The 17,208-nt window shown below is 40.4% G+C and overlaps 1 protein-coding gene across 1 annotated transcript in view; it reads right to left on the bottom strand.

Moving 5' to 3' along the window:
* LOC115450630 (intersectin-2) overlaps window positions 1-17,208 on the bottom strand; it is a 58,006-nt gene that overhangs the window by 40,253 nt on the left and 545 nt on the right. Inside the window, exons 2-7 of the mRNA XM_037443885.1 lie at window positions 12,655-12,779; window positions 7,536-7,634; window positions 4,152-4,230; window positions 2,844-3,530; window positions 1,757-1,847; window positions 705-856 (exon numbers count right to left, since the gene is read on the bottom strand). Of these exons, the coding sequence (XP_037299782.1) occupies window positions 705-856; window positions 1,757-1,847; window positions 2,844-3,530; window positions 4,152-4,230; window positions 7,536-7,634; window positions 12,655-12,774 (1,228 nt within the window). The 5' untranslated portion in view covers window positions 12,775-12,779. The remainder of the gene's footprint in view (window positions 1-704; window positions 857-1,756; window positions 1,848-2,843; window positions 3,531-4,151; window positions 4,231-7,535; window positions 7,635-12,654; window positions 12,780-17,208) is intronic.

The following is a 17,208-nucleotide window of genomic DNA, read 5'->3' as shown; positions in this document are numbered from 1 at the left end:
ATTTTGTCTCCCGCATTGCTATGGAAGTGTACAATTAATATTTCCAACTCCTCCCTATCTATTTGATTGATTTCGTTGCGGGGTAATGACAAGTGTTCCCTGAGACTCGGCGAGCTTCACCGCTCGGTGTCGGTGGCTGATCCTTACAGGTGTTGTAGTGGTGTGACGGCGACAAAGTCTCTATTATGTCTTTATATAATAAAATTGTAACAGGCCGATGTCTGTACATTATAGATATTGAAGATAAACTGATATGGAGGGGTCATTATTAGAACAGACGCCAAAAGTGTGTGTGTATGTGCGTGTAAGTGTGCTTGCGTGGGTGCGCGCGCGTGTGTTTGTGATTGTGTGTGTGTGTGTTTTTTGGTTTTACATGTATGTTCGTGTGTGTTTGCGAATTGTGTTAAAATTATTTTATTCATTTATTTAATAATAGACACACAAACGATTTACCACAGAAAAATACATATGAAGGATCCACAATATAAGGTACTTATTCTAGGTGACAAATCTTTACAGGTGTATACAACACTATTGGCTAAATATTTTTTTGTATAACAGAAAATTTAAATAACATATAAATTATCATTTATAAAAAAAAAATGCAAACTTAAAATCTTTCAAAAGTACAAAACTATAAGTTAGCGTAATTAAATTTGAAATGTTAAATAAAAATGATGTGACCACGTATAAGGAGCACTCACCGAGCTTCCCGTCGGAGTCGAGGTCGGCGAGCGCCCATATCTGCGCGAGGGTGTGCTGCGGCAGGCGCGACTGCAGCATGATGGAGCGCGCCTGCGCACCCGACACCGAGCCGGACTTGGCGCGGTCTGTCGCGTTGAACAGCTGCGTGTACCTGATGCGGTCAATAGACTAGACTAGAATATTGAGACTAGACGGAATTTGCGTGCTTTCCGGCGTTTTCGCCATGCCTATTGTGATCAAATCTAACAGCTCATGTGATAGGACCATTTCTTTTAATTTTATCCGTGGTGCTTTATAACTAGCTTGTCTAGTTGTAAACCCTATCCTTGGGGTTAAAACGCCTGCTTAGATCATGATTTTGTCTCCCGCTTTGCTGTGGAGGGAAATGGACAACCATTCCAACTCGTTATCTTTCTGTTTGATTAATTTCGTTGCGGGATAATGACAAGTGTCCCCTGAGACTCGGCGAGCTTCACCGCTCGGTGTCATGCGTGCCACTGCTGATCCTCACAGGAGTTGTAGTGGTGTGAGGACGGGAAAGTCTCATGTATTAAGACTTCTTTTTTTATGAGATCACGGCAAAGTGACCCCTCTGTACCTGATGGTAAGTGGAGTTGAGTCCAATAGAACGTCGACTGACGAAAGACCCCTCAGTCGACACAATTATGTTGGAGCCGGATATATACAGGCTGATCACGGAACGCTATCACACTGGTCTAGCCCACAAGGCTGTTTGGGGATCGAACGTGAGACCTCAGCAGGCGTACATACCACTACGCCATTTAGGCAGTCAATAAACATTATAACGATTTGTTTTTAATGGTGCAAAATGTCTGTACACCTTTGCCTACATCTAACGGTCCATGATCACACTGGCTTACAAGACCGTTGTTCAGGAATCGAACCCAACAAACAACAAACAAAGGCGTACAAACAACTACGCCACCGATGCAGTCAATATTTTTATTATACCGTTTTTTTTAATAGTGCAAAATGTCTACTCCTTTGCTTGCATTTGCAAAGAAAACGGAATGTTTTTAAATATACTCACTTCAGTTTCTGTGACTGCGGTACGCCCCATTCGGCGGGCGGGGGGCTCATGACCCCCATGGGTACTTCGGTCGGACTCGCCACCACGGAGCCTGGAACGAGGGCGATCATTAACCCATTTACCAGCGGAATGTTTGCCGGCAAACATGACAGCTACATGACAGTTACATGACATTACGCGTGTCACGGGAATATGACCTTATTATTTACTAAATAATAAGGTTATTTTTCATATTCCGGTGACACGCGTAATGTCATGTACCTGTCATGTTTGCAGGCAAACATTCCGCTGGTAAATGGGTTAACTCCTTCTGTCTATCAACCATTCACAGCATTTATCCCTGAAGGGGTAAGCAGAGGCGCAACCAACCCATTTTTCACCAAGTGTTTCGTCCCATGATGTGATAGGGGGTGAGCTTATCGCTGCTGATATAATATCAGCCCTGTATTATATACTGTCCCACTGTTCGCCCAGGCCCAATTAGGCCTTAGTCCACCACATTGGCCTAGTGTGGATTGGTAGACTTCACAGACCCTCGAAATTTTTTATGAATACTTCTCAGGTATGCAGGTTTCCTCACGATGTTGCCCTTCACCATTGAAGCAAGCGATAATTCACAAAGAATACACACATAATTTTTAGAAAAGTCAGAGGTGTGTGCCCTTGGAATTTGAATCTGCGGACATTCGTCTCGGCAGTCCGTTCCACACCCAACTAGGCTATCGCCGCTATATCACTTAGCCCGAGCCGGGATTCGAACCCAGGACCTGGAGCGCTGCCGTACAGCACACGAAGTACAAATACGCCACCGAGGCAGTCAAAACAACGTAAGGTATACAATGAATTAAAACACATCCATCTTCAAAGAGGTAGATTGAGGCGCAACTAGTAAACCCACTTTCCACCTTGCAGTCCGTCCATGATGTGATAGCGAGCCTATCGCCACATCTAGCACAAATTGAGTAGGAAAACCCAATATTTCCCAGACCCGAGAATCAAACCCGAGACCTCAGCAATCCTACCTTAAAACATACTACACCGAAGTCGAAATAAATACAACAATCAAATCTATATGAAACCAACTGACCTGGTTTTGACAGCACTTCGTTCTTCACAGCGGTTATTGGTGTGGAGGTGATAGGCTGGCTTGCAATCGAAGCCGCAGTCACTTGGGGAGGGCTGCTAATCAAAGACCCGGTAGCCGGCTGAGACGATGGTATTACAGGGGTTGGACCCATTAACGGCGGCGACTGTACCATCGGAGCCGCCTGTGCAGGCTGAGTTTGCATCATCGGAGCCATAGGGGTCGTATTTAAAGGTGCCGAGCTGATTAGGGGCTGAGTTGATTGAGGGGTCGAACTCAAAGATTGGTTCGGTATTAACGGCTGCGATGACATAATAGGGGCTCCGATCAGGGGCTGTGTGCTCATTAGGGGCTGACTTGTCGAAACTAGGGGCTGGGTGTCGATAAGTGACTGAGACAGCGGTTTAACACCGGAAATCAAATCAGGCACGCTTGGCTTAGCTGGTTGCATTAGGGGTTGGATTAGGGGCGTCGTGTTTACTAGGGGCTGTGAGCTGAAATCGCCTAGTAACGACTGGTTGGATTGGCTTGGCAAGCCGGCGATTAGGGGCTGCGGAGGTAATGCCGGCATGGCAGGGACGGATGGCATGGGCGGCATGGCCGGCATGACGGGAGCGGATGGCATAGGGGGCATGGCTGGCATGGGAGGGATCGGCGGCTTCGCTGGCGGAGTAAATGGTTTCTGAGCACCTGTAAACAAAATTAATGTTTAGTTAACAACAAATATTATTTGCACAATATATCATACTAGCTTTTGCTCGCGGCTTCGCACGCGTGAAGAAGTTTTCCGGGATAAAAGTTCCGCTATATATTTTCCCGGGATAGAAAGTAGCCTATAAGCTTCCCCGGGTCTTAAACTATCTTCATATGAAACTTCATAAAAATCCGTTCAGTAGATTTTGAGAAAATCGATAATATACATACAGACAGAAATGGCTCACTATTTTGGTCATTGTAGCTTTCACATAAAAGGTAGATATATGGGCCACCGCGGAGTTTTAGTTGGTATGCGTGCGTTGTATATAGGTTAGGGACTCGGCCCGGCGGTCGCCTGAAGGCGGCTCATCGCCGGGTCGTAAGGCACGGTGACCCAAACATAACCGCTCAGTCATCCCCCCCCCCCCCCGCCCCAAGGCTGGGCGGTAGCCATAAGGCACTTTCTCCGCGAAAACAAAAAAAAAAAGATAAGTATGTGGTTTCATTTAGTAACGCGATGTAAAAATGTCTTATATTTTTTTACGCCTGAATGACGAGATGAGCTTTCTGTTCGACATCTACCAGATCTAATAGAATAAAAATAAGATAACTCACCGGTAGGACTCAAAGAAGCGACGAGGGAGGGCGGCAAGGTCTTCGGCACTTCAATGCCGTGGAGCTTTAGATTAATTATCTGGAACAAATAACATTTATTCAAGGATCATTGTCTCCGCGCGGATAGCGACTACGAATCTTTCGTAGCCGAATTTCGGCCACGGCGGCCAATCTCAACGGAAATCAGCAGGAGATATTATAGTGCACGAGTGTGTGCAATACACAAGCACTCTCTGTTCCTTCTCATAGTCCGGTGAGACGACATGACCGGAGAGAGATCAGCAGGAGATATTATAGTGCACGAGTGTGTGCAATACACAAGCACTCTGTTCCTTCTCATAGTCCGGTGAGACGACATGACCGGAGAGAGATCAGCAGGAGATATTATAGTGCACGAGTGTGTGCGATACACAAGCACTCTCTGTTCCTTCTCATAGTCCGGTGAGACGACATGACCGGAGAGAGATCAGCAGGAGATATTATAGTGCACGAGTGTGTGCGATACACAAGCACTCTCTGTTCCTTCTCATAGTCCGGTGAGACGACATGACCGGAGAGAGATCAGCAGGAGATATTATAGTGCACGAGTGTGTGCAATACACAAGCACTCTCTGTTCCTTCTCATAGTCCGGTGAGACGACATGACCGTAGAGAGATCAGCAGGAGATATTATAGTGCACGAGTGTGTGCAATACACAAGCACTCTCTGTTCCTTCTCATAGTCCGGTGAGACGTCATGACCCGAGAGAGATCAGTAGGAGATATTATAGTGCACGAGTGTGTGCAATACACAAGCACTCTCTGTTCCTTCTCATAGTCCGGTGAGACGACATGACCGGAGAGAGATCAGCAGGAGATATTATAGTGCACGAGTGTGTGCAATACACAAGCACTCTCTGTTCCTTCTCATAGTCCGGTGAGACGTCATGACCCGAGAGAGATCAGCAGGAGATATTATAGTGCACGAGTGTGTGCAATACACAAGCACTCTCTGTTCCTTCTCATAGTCCGGTGAGACGTCATGACCCGAGAGAGATCAGCAGGAGATATTATAGTGCACGAGTGTGTGCAATACACAAGCACTCTCTGTTCCTTCTCATAGTCTGGTGAAACGACATGACCGGAGAGAGATCAGCAGGAGATATTATAGTGCACGAGTGTGTGCAATACACAAGCACTCTCTGTTCCTTCTCATAGTCCGGTGAGACGTCATGACCCGAGAGAGATCAGCAGGAGATATTATAGTGCACGAGTGTGTGCAATACACAAGCACTCTCTGTTCCTTCTCATAGTCCGGTGAGACGTCATGACCCGAGAGAGATCAGCAGGAGATATTATAGTGCACGAGTGTGTGCAATACACAAGCACTCTCTGTTCCTTCTCATAGTCCGGTGAGACGTCATGACCCGAGAGAGATCAGCAGGAGATATTATAGTGCACGAGTGTGTGCAATACACAAGCACTCTCTGTTCCTTCTCATAGTCCGGTGAGACGTCATGACCCGAGAGAGATCAGCAGGAGATATTATAGTGCACGAGTGTGTGCGATACACAAGCACTCTCTGTTCCTTCTCATAGTCCGGTGAGACGACATGACCGGAGAGAGATCAGCAGGAGATATTATAGTGCACGAGTGTGTGCGATACACAAGCACTCTCTGTTCCTTCTCATAGTCCGGTGAGACGACATGACCGGAGAGAGATCAGCAGGAGATATTATAGTGCACGAGTGTGTGCAATACACAAGCACTCTCTGTTCCTTCTCATAGTCCGGTGAGACGACATGACCGGAGAGAGATCAGCAGGAGATATTATAGTGCACGAGTGTGTGCGATACACAAGCACTCTCTGTTCCTTCTCATAGTCCGGTGAGACGACATGACCGGAGAGAGATCAGCAGGAGATATTATAGTGCACGAGTGTGTGCAATACACAAGCACTCTCTGTTCCTTCTCATAGTCCGGTGAGACGTCATGACCCGAGAGAGATCAGCAGGAGATATTATAGTGCACGAGTGTGTGCGATACACAAGCACTCTCTGTTCCTTCTCATAGTCCGATGAGACGACAATAAATAACATACTGATCCGAGTTGCAACTGAGTAATTTTTTAGATGGAAAACCCGTTACAATTATTTTTGGTCCGACCCGGGAGTCGAACCCATGACCTCAGCGCCAGAATCGTACTCATATCACGTACGCATTACAACTAAGTTACCTTGGGGGGGGGGATTTAGAAAACAAAAAGTACACGTCGAATTGGAAACTTCCTCCTTTTTAAAAGTCGGTTAAATATTACATACACAATCACGCTTTGTACCCCCAAGGAGAAGATAGCCAGAGGCAACTAATGCACTCATTTTTCGCCGCGCCTATTCCGTCTCATGATAAGATATGGGACAAGCCTGTCGCCGGGCAGATACCGAGTAAAAAAAAACAAAAATAACTTTACCCGACTCGCGCATCGAACCCGAGACCTAAGCACCGCAGTCGTACCGTAATACAACGCCACCGAGACATTAAAAAAACTGTTCAAACTATAGTAGAAAAACCATCGATATATATATACTGCGTACTAGATTTGGCGTTCCGAACATTCACTGTGAACTGAATTGAACTGCAATCCATTCAAACTGACTTTAGTATGGTCAATATTGCTTGTGATTGTGTACGGAGTGACGCTCATAATATAAGAACTCGAGTCTAAGTGTAAACCAGGATGTTAATAAAAAATATTAGTCAAATAAGTAAAATTATTCGTCGTTTAAGTGAATAAATAGGTTATAACAGTGACGTTTACTATTTTATTTCAGATTTTGAATAAACAGTTTATATGGACGTTCGTGTCTATAGAATATACGTCGATGGTGCCACTGCTGATCCTTACAAAAGTTGTAGTGGGCTAAGATGTTTTTATTACATAGATACGTTGTCCGAGCTCAATACTGGCAAAACGAAAGCAAGGTAATTGCCCGACATTCACTTAGTCAACCTCCAACCACTGTCGCCGCTAGTCGGCTTACTAACTTTTTGCATTATTATAAATAAAATGCCTTCCTGTGTTTTTAGACGATGTACATATCATACTCTAACTGTGAATGAAAAAAACGTTTAATTTCATACGTTAGTAATAAGTATACACTATTTACTTAACTTATTTTTTACTAATAAATGCATTTTATTCGACTGTCATGGCGAGGGGCCGGTCGACGCTCGGGTCCACTCGGGTACACTCGGGCCCGCTCGGACCGTATCAATGCGAGCCGCTAGGGCTGTGACTATAGTAAATACTGCGCTGTTTTTATGTGCAATTTTGTTAGTGTATGACGCGTCTATTTGTAAAACGTCATTGGTAGTGGGTGTAAAAGTGAAAGTATTCACACTAACCTTGCATGCTATAGAGAACTCCTTCAAATCCAACTTGCCATCAGCATTGGTGTCGGCCAGAGACCAGATCTGGCCCAGGATAGGCGGGGGTAGTTGCGACTGGAACAATTTTTTTTGTTATTGCATTTGAATGGCGATACGAGATAATAAAACCGCCCATAAACATCACTCCACTACGCACATGAGACGTTACCATGTTAACGTCGAAATCAAATTTGTTTTCGTATTTTATCGCGTTTTTTTTTTATAATTATCTTCTTACCCCTTATTCATAGACGTTATTTATCTAAGGACGGAGCATTGCTGTGATAAGTCTGTTTCTCAGCTTTGTTTATCTGATAGCTTGTTGTTTATTCAGCTTTGTTCTCAGCTTTGTTTATCTGACAGCCAACTAGATTCAAGTTGTATCTCAATATTAGTCAATCACAACGGCCCTATGTCTACGCACTGCGAAGACTGCCATGCCGTCAGCGCTGAGAAACAGACTTGTTATCACAGCAAAGATAGAGCTTAGATAAATAACTTCTATGGATAAAGGGGTAAATTTGTAAACTGTGAAACGTCTGGCAAGGGCCTTCACTACTGAGAGGGATTAGGCCTTAGTCCACCACCCTGGCCTAGTGTGGATTGGCAGACTTCACACGCCCTCAATATTCTTCTTCTCAGATACGCAGGTTTCTTCACAATGTTGTCCTTTACCGTCATAGTAAGCGATAATTCACAAAGAATACCCCATAATTCTACATTATAATTGAGAGGGTATGTGAAAGAAAACGTTAATTGCCAAAATACACTTTATTTAAATGAGTATTAGTATATAATATAGGTAGTCTCAATAACCCAACACAAGTACATGCAGAGACTTAATCAAGTGCACTCCAGGGGACGCTGCCTCCCTCCCCTGCCTCCCCTGTCCGTTGCAACAGCGCAACATCGCTGAACGCTAGCGAGCGGGCCACGCCCTGATCGATACGACCAGACAAATTCAACATAAATACGATATTGTCTATCACAACTGAATACAGAAATCAAGAAACAGGAAACTTTAAGTGCCAAAATAAACTTAAATTCAATGAGCATAGGTATATAATATAGCTAGATCCAATAACTCAACACGAGAACGTAGAAGGGTAGGTAATCAAACAACCTCCAGGGGAGGCTGCTTCCCAATAACCCAACACAAGTACATGCAGAGACTTAATCAAATGCACTCCAGGGGACGCTGCCTCCCTCCCCTGCCTCCCCTGGCCGATGCAACAGCGCAGCATCGCTGACCGCTAGCGAGGGAGACACACCCTAATCAATACGTCCAGACAGATTCAATATAGTTACGATACAGTCTACAGGAATCAAATTAAAGGAGGGGAAATAGAATAAACTTTATTGAAAGGGTATAAGGTTTCAATTTTATTATTACAAAATATCAATTAATACGCCGAGACGGATTCCACATAGATACGTGAATATCTATAGGAGCCAACGGGAGAGTGGAAACAGTGCCAAATGAACTTTATGAATATGAATATAGGATTCATTTTTGATGTATTATTGAGAATCCCGATTAATATTAGCAGACAGACTCAATAGATAGGAGAGACTATCAGCTATAAAACCAAGTTATATAAACGCTGTAGCGTATGGCATAATGAAACTTGTGTATATTGATGTAGGTTTCATTTTTCAAGCTTTTAGTTAAATTGCAATATTTGTATGTATGCTCAGGTCAAAACTAGAAAATTAATTTTAAGATGAATTTTGCACACACTTTTAGTTAAGATGACAATGCAATCAACTAGTAATGTACTTAAATGTTTTTAATATTCTTTTAAATAACAAGACTTGTAGATATTATGTAACGATTATACTGTGATAAAATAAATAAATAAAATGCATGGCTAGCTAAGTGAAAACTCTCGAAACTTAATATAACGACATATAATTTGTATTTTATGATAAGCAATCCTAATAACTCATTAAAAGAACTTATCAAACAGACAGGGGAAGAAGCTTCCCTCCCCTGCCACCACTATCCGTTGCAACAGCATCGCTGACCGCTAGCGAGCGGGCCACGCCCTGATCGATATGACGAGACAAATTCAATGTAGATACGATACTACTATAACAAACTGAATATAGGGAATAGAACACTTTAAGTGCCAAAATGAACTTTATTAATTTGAGCATAGGTATATAATATAGCTAGACTAAATAAATTAACACGAGTACATAAAAGGTACGTAATCAAATAACCTCCAGGGGAGGCTGCTTCCCCTGTCCAATGCAACAGCGCAGCATCGCTGACCACTAGCGAGGGGGATACGCCCTAATCGATACGACCAGACAAATTCAACATAAATATGATACTATCTATACCTGAATACAGAAAACAGAAAACTTTAAGTGCCAAAATGAGCTTTATTTAAATGAGCATTGGTATATAATATAGCGAGATCCAATAACTCAACACAAGTTCGTAAAAAGAGACATAATCAAATACACTCCAGGGGAGGCTGCCTGTCTCCCCTGTCGGATGCAATAGCGCAGCATCGCTGACCGCAAGCGAGCGGGCCACGCCCTGATCGATACGAGCGGACAGATTCAATATGGATACGTACAACTAATTCCTGTAGGAGCTAAATGCAGGAGAGGATGCGCAATATTGCTATATTGAAGTTTATTAACTTTTCTAAATGTGTGTATGTACAAACTATCGCTTGCTTTAACGGTGAAGGAAAACATCGTGAGGAAACCTGCATACCTGAAAAATTCTCTATAGGAATTTTGAGGGTGTGTGAAGTCTGCCCGCACTACAGCGTGGTGGACTAAGGCCTAATCCCTCTCAATAGAGGAGGCCTAGCAGTGGGACAGTATATAATACAGGACTGATATTTAAATGTAAACATGTTTTATTATTACAAAATCCCGATCAATACGACCAGACCGATTCAATATAAATACGCAAAGCTAATTTCTATAGAAACCCAATACAGAGAAGGCGTATATTGCCAAAACGAACTTTATTTAAATATGCGTAGGTTTCATTTTATTATTACAAAATCCCGATCAATACGACCAGACAGATTCAATATAAACACGCAAAGCTAATTTCTATAGAATCGGAATGCAGGGGAGAAGGCGTATTACTGCCAAAACGAATTCTATTGAAATATGCATAGATTCCAAATTAATATTACAATAACCCAACCAAATCGTGCAGAGAAAGATTAATAAATAATGATATTTAATGTACTGTCAATACGTGCAGACGGACGGCATACGAGCGAAAACTGAGAAAAGGCATATTGAACGCTGTGCATAAAGATGTAAGGCTCATTTTTATTAATCATGCGTAATGTCGTTCCTTTAGTTTATAAATTGCATAAGTCAAAAAATATAATTTTATAGAACTAAATAAAAAAACAAAAAAGAAAACATCGCGCAACATCATTTTTAAATATCTAGTAGTATTGTTCGGTGTGTACTCAGATTTTTTAAGATTATAATTAAATTGCATAAGTCAAAAAAATCTTATTATGTTGAAAACAAAAAACAGCGCGATATAATATTTTTTTATTTTAATATCTATTGAATTTGTTCGGCGTGAACTCATTTTTTTTATATTGTAATTTGCCTAATATAGAAATCAAACCTAGATTTCACCATAAGGCAAAAATCATGAACGTAGAAAACACAAAAGATATAATGGAACGAGCGGAAATAACAACAAAAAATATTTTTGTATTCAGACACGATTTTTACCTTCCCTGTCCGGCAATCGAACCCATAACATCGCGATAGAGCAAAAAGCATACAATACAAAATTATTTCACAAAAACCAAATGCAAATAAAAATCACACGGAAGTGTTTCGCAAAACAAATGAAATTATATAAACACAATAAATAACATACAACGTGATTATAGTAATTTTGGAACCAAAATGTGGTTAATTAGAATAATTTGTAAGACCAAAAAATTTATGAATATATTGGTATTTTTTTAAACTCTAATATTAATACAGAATTTATCTACCATTTTACATCCCGGGATTTGAACCGGAGACCACGGCAGTCATACCGCAATACAAATACGCGAGATAATTACTTGACAAAATCTTACGTCGTGAATTATTTTTTTATTTACATTAACGCTTACATTTTAATGAGCTAAAAAAATTTTTTTTGGATCTACCACCTTGAATCACTGAGATGACAATGTTATACAAATATATTAGTTTTACTTTACTCGAGATAACATCAGTTGCACCCATTTTCCGCTGTGTGTATTCCACCCACACATTTGATGGGGGCGAGCCTATCGCCATATTGGCTACAAATTCCAGACTCCGAGCTGATATCGAGTCTAAAACCCAACATCCCTTTGCCCTACCCGGGAATCAAATCCGCGTACTAAGCAATGCAGTCTACTTTAATACAACCATCATACCGCAATGATAAATGAACCGCCCAAACATTTTATTTGAGTCTCTATCCTAATAAAACTATCATACCGAAATGATAAATCAACCGTCCAAAAAATTTTTGTCAAATCGCAAAAATGCCGCAAAAGATAACTCAAAATAGATCACCTATCTATCGCTGGAGACAAAAGTATTTTTTCTATTAATTTGACACAGCTCCGAAGCATAATCGATTACCATCAGATGCAGTGACACTTCGCCGTGCCATAGATTAAAAAAAAAAGTAATTAAAAAAAAAAAAAGAAAAATCGCATAGCTACAAACGAAGCAACAAATGCCGTATACATCATTTCAATATACCATACCATTCTTTACTTTTTTTTTTTCAACAGGCCGGCATAATTGTGTCGACTGAGGGGTAATCATCTCTCGTCAGTCGACATACTATTGGACCCTATTTACCATCAGGTGCAGAGCACTTTGCCGTGCGCATAAAAAAATATGGATGCGCGGCCTATTTTAAAGGATCAGGGAATAGGGAACAATTTAAACTCTACCAACCCCATCACATCAAGGATTGTGCATATCAGGGCCTGAATCGTCTTAGCAGGAGCCTTCTTACAGTGAGCAATAAAGGCTAGTTTTCTTTAAAGGAAAAAGGATTAGCAAAGGAACAAGGATTAGGGGTTTGTGGTCTTACCTGCAGCATGAACCGCTTCGCTTGCTCCCCGGTGAGGTTGCCGTTGACGGGGCCCAGGTTCCGGAAGTGCTCAGCGAACTTGACATGCTCGTGCTGCTGGATCACCCAGGGGTCGGCCATCGTATCTGCGCAGAGAGGGGATGATGAAAAAACAGAAAAAAATCTAGATAAAATGAGGTTTTGTAAGACGAAGAGAAATAAAAAAAAAAGGTTTATAATTTAGTTTAAATATAGAAGAGAAAAAAAGAGGTTTTAAATAAAAAAGTTCAATAATATACGTTACCTGATACATGATTTGAATTTCGTACGCCCTTCTAACATTAATCTTACTTTCAAATAATCTATCCAAATTACTTTTAAAGGCAAAGGAATTTAATTTATACATTTTGTAAGATTTTAAAATTAATAAATAATTATGTTGCGACACGTCTGCCCGCCAGCCCAGCCCAGCCCGTAATGCCTAGCCGTCTAGGTCCCGGGTTTGGTCTATCGTTATAACTGAGTATGCGCGGGTAGCATTATTGATCTCGACTGCATCCCCGGTGCAGCCCATAATAGCCGATGTATGACGAATGCTCTCGAATCTGGGCAGGTATCGGGGAGCGGGGGAAGGGGGGATAAGAGGTATCTATGGTGTGTCCCAGCCACACCCTTTAGGAGATGTAATCATCTATTATAAATACGAATACATTTATTGCTTTGAATCGCCATCGCCTCATGTTAAGCGATACGACCGATAAACAGTAGAAACACCAACACATTGAATTACAAAGTGTTTGGTATTCCACTGCGCTCGCCATCCTGAGACATGAGATGTTAAGTCTTATTATATCCAGTACTTACACTGGCTACATTATCCTAACCGGAACACAACAGTGACTACACACTGCTTGGCGGCAGAAATAGACATTGCGGTGGAACCTACCCATGCGGACTCTCATGTGAGAGATTTAGCAGTACACACAAATAAGTCTTGGGATATATTTTATATTCGCCCGGATATCGACCGTACACAAGGTGTTAAAACCCGTCATAGTGGTCCACTAATGTCGCGTTCCAGGATCAGTGTATATCCGGTTCCAACAGGCATAATTGTGTCGACTGCGGGGTGATTATCGTCAGTCGACTTTCTATTGGACCCGATTCCACTTACCATCAGGTGTAGTGGGGTGGTGGCCGTGACAGCAAATAAATACTGCCATTGTCCTTCTAAAAACGAAGCCTATGTTACGTCCTTTCCATGTGCCAAATTTCATCCAAATCCGTTCACCGTCTTCAGCGTTTACAACTCACAATCAAAACATCATAAAATCTCGCATTGACATTCGTATTCGGCTTAGCCTGAAGGTTTCCGGGATATTTCTTTTCCGATTTACTTGATATGTATCGTTATATTATGACCAAATTACACAAAATCACTATAAATTGTAGCCTGTGTGTTATTCTGATGTATACCCATTTTTACTGTAAAGTTTCATCCAAATCCGTTCAGTAGTTTTTTCGTGAAAGAGGAACAAACATACATACATACATCCTCACAAACTTTCGCATTTATAATATTAGTGCGATAGATTTCATCTCCTGCAGGGTGTGGCCGATACACACCATAGCTACCTCTTACCCTCCCTCCCCCGTTCCCCCGATACCTGCCCGCAATCGAGACCGTTCGTCATACTTCGGCTATTATTGACTGCAACGGTTAAGCTAAATTCACTGAAAACTTTTTTTCAGTGAATTTAGCTTTTTATATTCACTAATCCTCATTGGTAGGTTTCTCATGTGAGAGTCCGCCTGGGTAGGTACCACCGCAATGTCTATTTCTGTCAAGCAGTGTGTAGTCGCTGTTGTGTTCCGGTTAGGATAATGTAGCCAGTGGACTGGACATAATGAGACTCAACATCTCGTGTCTCAGGATGTCGAACGCAGTGGAATAGCAAACAATACTCTGTAATTCAAGGTGTTGGCGTTTCTAATGTTTATCGGTCGTATCGCTTACCATTAGGCGAACGGCAAGCTCGTCTCGTCATTCAAAGCAATAAAAAACTAAAATAACCCTGCATAGAATATCATATAGAGAAAATTAATCAGATAAACGATCCCTAAACGATTAGCCAAAAAAGAAACTGATACGGACACGGATCTTTTTTCTCCCTCGGATATCCGCGGATACCGATATCCGATATATCACTACATATATTTCAATAACAACGCCATCTAGATTAAAATTCGCGAAACTTTCAACAACGCCATCTAGTTGAGAATATCTGAACGAAATGTACAAAGGATTTATAAAACACCTTGTGTAGGCGAATTATTGGGTAAGAAATTGTTTGTGGAAATACATATCTATACATATTATATGACAATTCCCTTTCTGTCTGGCTGTTATTGATTTTCTCAAAATGTACTGAATGGCTTTTATGAAATTTGGTATGGAGATAGTTTAAGACCCTGGGAAGGTTACTTTTATTCCGGAAAACTCGTTCACGCGGGCGAAGCCGCCAGCAAAAGCTAGTATATATGTCAAAAATTAATCTCTATTCACCTTGGTCACATTATGACTTGAGTAAGACTTAACTGATTTAATTTAATGTTTTTAATAATACTTTGTAGAAAGTTCATATGGAAAGAAATATTTTAAAACTGCACAGAAATTGTAAAATTTTAGGATACTAACTCTTTTAACTTCACGCTGATATAAAACATTTTTTTGGATTAAATCGCAGTTTTTTGTTATATCATAATTTCTTCCTGACGTTTCAAAGACTGCAACCTTCATGGTCTTGGGCAGACTGAGGTGTTAGTCGTCCAAAAAGTCAGTTACAATATCTACCTACATTTTAGCTGTTGAGTCATATTTTAATTACTCCTTAGGTTGATTTGCGAGGCTATTGACATTAAAAAACATCTGAATATCAATAAAGAATTTCAAGAGAGATTACATTAAATAAATCAGAACCCAAAGGACCGTCTGCCAGACTTCAAGACACTGTGAGCTCATTCTGCATTTATCCATCATAACGATAAAAAAATTATATTGACACGAAAGGCAATCATATCTAAGTGACAAATATACTGAAAATGAATTATATAAATATTTTGAATCATAATTTTTCTCTACATCGTTTGATCTAGGTTTTGTAGGTGTAGGACAATTTTAATAACATTAGACTATATCTTTATAAAATAAAAAGTTTAATTGTTATGACTTTTCATATTAAAACAAAATCTTTAAAACACTCTACTCAAAAATTTACTGATTGTCGCTTAGATATTTGCGATTGCGATTGCCTTTTAATTATCTATATAATTGTAAAATATAAGTAGATATTGTTACTTTAACTTTTCATACAACCTAAATATGTCTACCTTGTGATCACGAAGGCTTCTAATTCTTCAAAACGTCAAGAGAAAATTATAATATAAAAACTGCTCTATAAAATTATTTTAATCCAACATCTAAAATTCACCTAAACAAAAGAAATCATTATACATATAATCCAAAAAATACTATCATTTTGATACATCTATATTATTATATAAATTTTATATAATTTCAAGAACTACCAAATGGTCTTTAAATTTTTTCACTAATAAGAAGCTACATTACTTCAGAGTGATATAGGCTAATTTTTATCCCAGGAAAACATTTATTCTGGAAAAACTGTTGCATGGAGTGATGCACGCTAAATATTTGTTTTTTTTTTTATGAAACATTTAACATGTTTGCGGACTCTACCACTTGTGCGGGCATACTACATTGACACAGTACAGTGCGGGTGTGCATGCCTGTTATCGCACACTATCATCGGCACTCATCTTGAGTGGTTTAAAATTTGCTTATGTGACATAGTATTGGGTATTTTACATGTGACACAAGGTACATCCAATAAAAAAACAGTTCTAAAACAATTAATATTTACCAGCAACAGTTAGTCATATATTTTTAAGTTACACTTATACTATTTTCTTGTTTCAAGTTTTTAACTATACACAGTATTCAATAGTCTTAATTTATTTTAATCCGCACTTTAAGTAATTAACTAGTATAAGGGCGCAATATTTAGGAATACAATCTAGTTTTTATACTTGTATATTTTATAATTAACTTTAATTTTGATCATAATCTCTTTTGTGTCTTCATTTTAATTAATAAAATAAAAAATTTGGATTTCAACTTGAAATTTCATGGGCAATGAACGATCTGATATAAATAATATTTTTTATTTGAATGTCATAGTATGTTGTGTCAAATGAAAATTTTAATTATGACAGAATCAAGTTCTGTCCTAGAACGTGTTAATACCCACTTCTCTGCAACACTGCTCTGATGGCCTGGGTTCGAATCCCACATCAAGCAGTTATAGTGGGTTTCTTCTGCCCTGACTCCTAAACTGTACCAATAGCAATACATTTGCTCCCCCTCACATTACAGAACCAAAACACAATTAGTGGAAAGTGGGTACTCAGGTTACATCTCCACCTACCCCTTTGGCGATAAAGGCGTGAGGGTATATGTATTCATAAGAGGGCGGAAACGATATAATGCCCGTA

This window comes from Manduca sexta, chromosome 1 (assembly GCF_014839805.1).
Source record: "Manduca sexta isolate Smith_Timp_Sample1 chromosome 1, JHU_Msex_v1.0, whole genome shotgun sequence".
Lineage (NCBI taxonomy): Eukaryota > Metazoa > Arthropoda > Insecta > Lepidoptera > Sphingidae > Manduca > Manduca sexta.
Note: the sequence above shows the minus strand (reverse complement) of the source record. Positions and strands in the feature narration are given on the sequence as shown.